Source organism: Eurypyga helias, unplaced genomic scaffold (assembly GCF_000690775.1).
Source record: "Eurypyga helias isolate BGI_N326 unplaced genomic scaffold, ASM69077v1 scaffold1222, whole genome shotgun sequence".
In the NCBI taxonomy this organism is placed as follows: domain Eukaryota; kingdom Metazoa; phylum Chordata; class Aves; order Eurypygiformes; family Eurypygidae; genus Eurypyga; species Eurypyga helias.
Genome location: NW_010235133.1, coordinates 6,461 through 14,591, shown reverse-complemented (window position 1 = coordinate 14,591; position 8,131 = coordinate 6,461). Strand labels below are relative to the sequence as shown.

The window sequence follows — 8,131 nt, the reverse complement described above, 5'->3', positions numbered from 1 at the left end:
CCTGCTTGTCAAGGTAAGGCTGCCGATCACATGTACAGCACCAAACAGGCCCCTGAACAGGCAGAGTGATTTGTGTGCCATATTTGCAGTGTTCACAGCAGTAGAATCATAGAATCATAGAATGGTTTGGGTTGGAAGGGACCTTAAAGATCATCTAGTTCCAACCCCCCTGCCATGGGCAGGGACACCTTCTACTAGACCAGGTTGCTCAAAGCCTCATCCAGCCTGGACTTGAAGACATCCATGGATGGGGCATCCACAGCTTCTCTGGGCAACCTATTCCAGTGCCTCACCACCCTCTCCGTGAGGAACTTTTTCATGATATCTAAGATAATCTAAATCTACTCATTTTCTGTTTAAACCCCTTACCTCTTGTCCTGTCAGTAAGTGGGCAAGGGACTCTTGTAGTCTACAGTGACATCCTAATACATTCTCACTTCCCAAGCATTAATCCCGGGCATGTTTCCATAGTAGGGAAAAATTATGTAGTCTGTTTTCTCCCAGGCTTTCTTTTTTTTTCCCCCCCTGCATGGTCAGATAGTTTCAGCCTCAGCCAGCACAGCTGTCTTTCTAATAACCAAAGGGTTTGAAAGCTGTTTTCACATGGACACCTACAGCAACAGAGCATGCTTGACTGCTAAGGACCTGGCATAGTGGAGCTGTGAAGCACTAATCTGCTTTAGCAGAGGTTCTTTGGTACCCTGTGAAATGTGTGTTCTGTAAATCTGAAAATGAGAAGCTCCCATTTTGGCCCTTCACAGTGATTTCTTACTCATTTTAAGATCATACTCTAAACACAGAGTCAACCTCTGTTCATGTAATCACGAAACATGAATGATTTCCATAGGGTTTAACCTGTGTACCTGCCACCAAGGACTAGCCTGCCTTTTAGAAGAGTGGAAAATTGATCAGAACCAGTGAAGTATAGCCTTGAATATCATAGAATCATAGAATGGTTTGGCTTGGAATGGACCTTAAAGATCATCTAGTTTGTAATGGTTTTGTGTGTCTATGAGGAATCCATGAAGCCTATCTGGCCCTAGGTTTTGTGTGCCTTTGCAGTAAGTGAGAGAATGGCCCTTAATCCTTACCGAATTTTACAGTGAGAAAGGCTATAGGATATTGCTGATTTCTGGGATGTACTTTCCTGTTCAGCTTAGCAAGTTTTATATAGAACATTGATTTACTTTCTTCTCTCTTTTAGTTTTGGTTGTTGGCTATAGCACTCCTCTTCCTTTTGGGCTTACGTACTTGTTTATATCCTATGAATAGACAGCACAATCCTTTATGCCCTTGCAAAGATATATTATGTTGTCTTACCAAACACAATGGGTAGAATGAAGAAATACCACATGACCATATTTCGTGGTCTGGAGTAGATTAACATTTTTTAATGAAAAACATAAAATCGGGATTCTTCATTGGTACACGCTGTTCGGTGGTTTTAAAATACTCTAACCATTTTTTTTTCCTTAGAACTGAATCAGGTAGCAGTCTTACTGCAAATCAAGCCCATATTGAATATGTTTGAACTTCTAACAGCAAAAGCTGAAAAGAGACATAAAAGCTTTAAAAGAGCATGTGAAAACAAATTGTAGAAGGCAGACAAAAATAGTTGTAAACATGGTCAGTGGGCTTACTTGGAACTTCTGCAGTTCACAGCTCAGTTCACAGCTTGTTCTGTTAAAAATAAGCTGCCATGGTTTTAAACTTAAACTAATGCAGCATGCTGCAAACTGTGTTGGAAAGCCTGGCCTGCTACTGCTGTTTGGAGTTGTCGTCTTCAGAAAGAGGAGGTAGATCTATAACCTTTTGTCTGCTGCAGCTAGACCTGATCTCTCTGATCTTGCCTTGTTGAACTCAAGAGAAACTGTATTCAATAGCAGTGATATTGAAATAAAGCCTTTGAACAAATCGGTGTTATTAAAATGAGGAGAGAATGCAATATAATGTTCAGCTGGCGTTGGACTCTAGTTTAAGTGATGTTTTTGGAAGCTGCAGTATTTATATTTCTCTTACGCTAACTTCCTAGCAAGGCCTGCGCCTTTCCAGGCGTCTTTGAAGTAAACACCACAAAGTCAGATGTTCTTGGCTGCAACAGAAAGAGGAACTGAAAGGGGGAACCGGGAACATGAACTTGGAACAGGAAGACAGTGTTTGCTCTACATTTCTGTCAGTCATAAAATCCAAGTGATTAACTATATCACTTTGGCTTGTATCTGGGGCAGCTGGGATTCCCAGATGGGCCCCCATTCACGTGGTGTGAAATGTGACCCTGCGTAACTTCCAACATTGTTTCAATAAAATAACTTACCTGTGATAGAGCTGTTAGCCTAAAATAGAGGTAACTCCAAGAGAAGCTTGTTTTTATAGTCTGGCCATAGCTCCTGTTATAGTCTGACAAGTGCCTTGTGTATTACATGCAGATTCCTCTAACACACTGCTTGCTAGCTTGTAGAATTAAGATGTCAGCAGTTTTTACCTTGTGCACCATTTATTTGTGCATCATGAACTTGTGTTTGTGCATCATTGCTAGTAAGCTTCTTGTCAGCCGTTAGACCTAGCCTAGCTTTGTGGGTGCTGTTCCGCAGAGGTTATTTTTTAAAGATGTTAACAACTTCTCTCATGTGATGTTCTTTCCATAGTAGGGTGGTTCCCTTATACAAGTGTTTTTCAAGGCATCAGACTAAGTCTACACTGTCCATTATAGAATTGCAGTTAGAACCTGATTACCAGTGGTTGAGGAGGCAATTAAGCATCTGTTTCAGGTGGTTTATTTTTGGTGGTAAAATTATGGTTTGTCTGGTTTCTTCATAGTTGCTTTACATACAAAGGTAACTTTTTTGGCAAATTCTGGTTAAAATAACCAATAGTTTAGACATGTATCTGTCAGGATAGTGTTTTTGGCTTTTTTTTCCCCTATGCAGAATGTAACTGTGATGCTGTTGGCTCAGTGGAGAATACATGTGGTCCTAGAGGTCAGTGTCTGTGCCATAGTAACTACGCTGGACTTAGATGTGACCAGTGTGCTCCAGGTTACTACAGCTATCCCAGCTGCTTGCGTGAGTAAAAGCCTTCCCCCCCTTTTACTGGGGTTTCTCTTCTGATTTCCCTCCTTTTACTGCGGTTTCCCTTCTGATTTCTGCAATACAGAAGAAAATACATTTTCTCAAATATATTTCCATCTAAAACTACCTCTGTGATCATGATAGTTTTGTTCCATCCAAAGCTGGCAAAAATAACACTGAAGATCCAGGCAGAGGCCAGCCTTCCTGGCAGGCACACACTCTGGTAGTCCTCCCTGGCACATCATAGCTGTGCCAGTGCTAGTTGGATTAATGTGAGCATGGCAATGTTTGGTCTTGGTGCAGTGGTAATCTTTCTTTTAAAATAGGAAATCTAAACCTTAGTCTGGGCAATGAGCATTTACCTTTATGGGTTCTGGCTCACTCAAAGAACATAAGTTGTGTTTCAACTTGTTTGGACTTCTAATAGCTGATACACTGTCCTGTAAATTTTTAAGTAAGTTCATTAGTGTGTGCTCTTGACATATGTCAGCATTGCACCATAAATCCTAGTCTAGAAGGCCTTGACTATGCAAATCTTCCATCATATCAACAAATTTTCCTGCCCATGTGGATCAGTTGGTCAGGCCCAGAATGTCTGTATAGGTTTTTCACATCAAGCAGAGGGAAATCTGCAGGCTCTGTCATTAAAATTAGAAGACTACTTGATCATCATGAACAGGAATTCTCTTTCCTAGAAATCAAAATATTAATAGTGCTAAAGAAGGAATGTATCCTCAGAATTCTGCTGTTTGTTATCACCACAACCACAGCAAAAAATAATCTGACAGGTTTGTTCTCTCTTTAGGAGACTGGCTACTACTTTACTAAAATAATCATCATTAGCCATTTCACGTTTAGCTGAGCCAAGATTAGGCCCCTGGGCTATAGCAGCATTGTTCTTTTTTTGTGGCATTATTGTTATTTAGCCTGTGTGTGTAAGTCACTGCACAACTGAGACCTTGCGTAAGGAATCTGAAACAGCAAGACTGTTGCATGGTGTATTTCAGAGATTGCTTCTGGCCTCATCTGACCTCAGATCTAAAGGTGTGATGGGCATACAATTTTATATTCTGTAATCTGCCATCATATTTTTAAATGCAGGCCTAGTTGCAGAACTTGCTTTGTGCTTTCTCTAACCATAAGATCAAGAAAGCAGAAGCCAAAACCAAGCCTGCTCTTAGGATGGGACAAAGGAGTTGAGGAAGAGAGATTTATTATGGTTAAAGATAATCCTACTTGTTTCTCTCAAGAGCAGAGGAAGAAAACAGTGTCATGATGGTACAGGTCACCTCAAACTCAGAGGTTCCAAAGAGGTTCATAGGAGAAGCTTGTGAGCTATTTATTGAAAAGAAAAATTAATAATACTCTAGACAAGTGGTATTGAAAACCTCTACAGTACTAAAGTTTTGGGAAGTTGTTGCTGGGTGTGAGCCCTTCCACCACTGTCTGTGTTTCATGTCATGCAGCTTGTCAGTGCTCTCCTGACGGTTCCCAGCACAGCACGTGTGAGCCGACGGTGGGGCAGTGCCAGTGTCGGCCGGGCGTCGCGGGGCAACGGTGCGACCGATGTCTTTCTGCGGCCGCCAGCTTCCCCCACTGCAAAAGTAACGCTTCTGAGGGAAAATCTTCTGTTGTGATTCGGATCTCCCCGTTTTTATTGCAGGGTTCTCCAGGGCAGTCTGCTGCATGCAAAGTTTTATGGAAAGCCCCTGAAGCATGGGAAGGGGGAAGGGGAGGGAGGGATGTACCAGGAGCACATATTAGATGAGCTTATTTGTCATTCTGCATGTTATTTCATGACACGAGCTTTAAGATTAAAACCTTTTTTAGATGATGGCACAGGAACTTTAAGAAAACATCTCTCAGTTCTGTAGGTTAGTGCTATGTTTTCCCAAGTAACTACTTGACATACCAAACCAAACAGGCTAAACCAGGCTAAATTCACATTTGAAAAATAATTAATAAAGGCTTCTGCTGGTCTTGAAGTTTAAAGCATTCGAGTCCCTCCAAGGTAACCATATTAAAAAGCCCTCTCAAAGTCACACCTGCTACATTGTACTTCTGCACTGCTGCATTCCACAGCTCTGTTTTCAAAAGATCTTTCAATTAGTTTCTTTTTTTAATTTCATAAAGGTGTGAACAGTGACTGTGACCCTTCAGGTAGCATTGGTTCTCATTCTGTAAGTATTCTACCATTGCAACTAACAATGCATGTTAATAGTAAGACCTTCTGGTTTTGGGTTGCCATGGGCCATTTCAGCATCTAATTGTTCTTGAAAAAAATTATCTCTTTGTAACTGTTGCTATTCCACTATTATTGTTATTAATACACTGATGGTTATTAATAGTAGCATATTACCAGAAATCACAGTCATTACTAAATGTGTAGCAAAGAAAAACTAGACGGTAGGTCTGACAGATGGAAGAAGTATCTATGTAGGCTCATGTACAGAGTTATTTGTGTCCTCCACTGACAAAGGAAGGCATAAATATGAAAATTAATTATTATTTTTAAGGAAATGTGTGTTTTAAACTTTTTATAAAACAGGTAATATTTAGAGCAGTTCTAATAAGGCTATAGAAGAATTGCAAAGGTCATCCATTGGGACACAGTATAAATTACTTACGGAAAAAACTGCTCAGGGTGGAACAATCCTGTGCTGATAGTATGAGACAGAAAAATCTGAATCAGCCAGAGTTTCCATGCATTTGCCTGAACTGTTAAAAATATTAGTTGTTTCTTAGTACTAAAAAGCAGTATGTTTTTTAGGAAACAGATGAACCTGTATTAACTCCTTTCTGTCATTAGGGCTATTGTCAATGTCTTCAGCATGTTGAAGGTCTTACCTGTAGTAAATGCAAACCGTTGTACTGGAACCTGGCCAAAGAAAACCCTGAGGGATGTACAGGTACGGCTTCATGACATATTTCTTTGGCTCATGGCATGTGTTAAATTCTTTTGAAAGTCATCTTTATTTGCTGTTGCCGACTTCGGTGCTCAAGGACTTTGACAACTCTTGTTAACAGTGTGTTTTTCGTGCTACTTAATTATAACACCAAATTACTCATGATCCCAGCAGTTACTTTTAGCAATTACAATTTAATGAGTGTTTGCTAGTGCTGGACCACGGTGTGCTCCGAGTTACAATGACATGTACTTCATATGGCCTTATGGCAGTTTTACTGGAGTGAGATGAGACTTCTGCCATTAACTCTGAAACCAGAATTTGACTCCTTGTTTTAAGAAAAAGGCACTTTTTCATTTATTATTATCTCCTAGCTTGTAGAGGAGTGAAAAAGGTGTTATGGTTTATGTCTATATAATACTGATCTATTTGCAATCTTCAGTGTTTGCTAATGGCAACTGTGTGTTTTTCAGGCAGATAATAATGATTTTAAAGATTAAAAAAATTAAAGATAAAAAAATATTTAAAGACTTTTTTTTTTCTCCCCAACTATTTTCTTTCCAACAGGTTCTACCACAACAGCCACCTAGATAGGATGAATAGCCTTAGAGCCAATTCCAATATAATTCCCTCCTTGCCTCTCAGTTTCTAAATAGTATACAGTCTAAACGTCTCCTCAAAGATTAATTACTGAATCTTTCATGTAATTCATCTTCTGTGCCTTCAGCCACAGAGTCAATACTGGGTTTCACCAAACCTCTAGGTCAGCACAGCTCTTTCCTGCAATATTTGCTTCATTTGTATCTCATATGAAGAGTTGCACTAGTCCCAAAGTAGCACTGCAGAAGAGAAGGTGCCAGTCAGTCTGGAAGACACTGTTTTGCATTAATTGTCTGGATGTTTCTAAGAAAGGATGTTTCAATTGTAAAACCAAGCTCAAGACTGTTTCTGCTAAACACAAGTTACAGCACCATAAAACACACCAGTAAATGGCACATGCACAGAAGGCCTCATTCCTTCTACTTTGCTTTTTCATCTCACCTTGTGTCAGTATCTGTCTGCTATCCTGAACCATCAAGAATAACATGCACCTTTATGGCATTATGACACAAAATTGCAGATTCAGGGTGTGGATTGTTTTTTTTTTTTCCTGAAAAGCAACTTGGAAAGACTAAATGCAGATTGTCTCTTTTTCATCTGTGCAGCGTGCCAGTGTGATGTGAGTGGAACACTAAGTGGAGTCGGAGAATGTCAGCAGGTAAAGTGAAATTAAAAGAAATACATTAATTAAATTTATTTTTGTGAAGATAAATTGTTGTAACATTTGGTTAGATAGACAGTTTAGTACTGATTATTGCTTTTGCACATGAAGTGCGTGGTTTCACACAGCAAAGAACCACTTTTATACAGAAGTTTTATACATCCTAGGGATTTGTAAAAGTTCTGAAAATTTTTAATTGTCTTGAGCTTCTGTATTTTCTGTTCATGGAAGATGATAAATGAAGTTTCATTATTTTTATTGAGATTAGAACATTTTTCCTCTTTAGAATTAGAGGGAATTTGAAGTACTGAAAAATTAAAATTCTAAAAAAGGTGCTGTAATACTTTTGAAATTGTCTTCTTCACAGGAAAACGGGCACTGTTACTGCAAATCTAATGTTTGTGGAGACTCCTGTGACACTTGTGAAGCTGGTTATTATGCTCTTGAAAACAAGAATTATTTTGGCTGCCAAGGTAAAAGGAATAAGGGACATCTCTAGTAACACACTTGCATGTAACACAAAAGTCTTTAGAACTCCTTAGGTTGTATTCTGAAAATGTGGCTGTATTTGTTGAATCACTCACATGCACAGCATTTTACACTCCTATTAATTGCCTGTGAGCTGAGTAATGCCTCCTTTGCCTTCCAAAGGGAGAAGGAGCAAGGCAGATGTTAGCATGATAGCTCCCAGCCATATTGTGGCTCTCTTACTTGAGACAAGGTGAGGAACTCCTAGAGTCCCTTATCCTTCACCTCACTTTCCCAGGTGCCTCATTTACCACCACGTGTCTGAGGCTTCTCTGTCAAAGCCGGCGGTGAGATCACACTATGAGCTGCTGAAGCTGTTATAGAATCATAGAATCATAGAATGGTTTGGGTTGGAAGGGACCTTAAAG

General features: G+C 39.7%; 1 protein-coding gene across 1 annotated transcript in view; it reads left to right on the top strand.

The window, feature by feature from the left end:
• LOC104505885 (laminin subunit alpha-3-like) overlaps positions 1–8,131 on the top strand; it is a gene marked incomplete at both ends in the record, with an annotated part of 21,971 nt that overhangs the window by 10,895 nt on the left and 2,945 nt on the right. Inside the window, 5 exons of the mRNA XM_010146636.1 lie at positions 2,928–3,062; positions 4,535–4,672; positions 5,878–5,977; positions 7,180–7,232; positions 7,603–7,708. Of these exons, the coding sequence (XP_010144938.1) occupies positions 2,928–3,062; positions 4,535–4,672; positions 5,878–5,977; positions 7,180–7,232; positions 7,603–7,708 (532 nt within the window). The remainder of the gene's footprint in view (positions 1–2,927; positions 3,063–4,534; positions 4,673–5,877; positions 5,978–7,179; positions 7,233–7,602; positions 7,709–8,131) is intronic.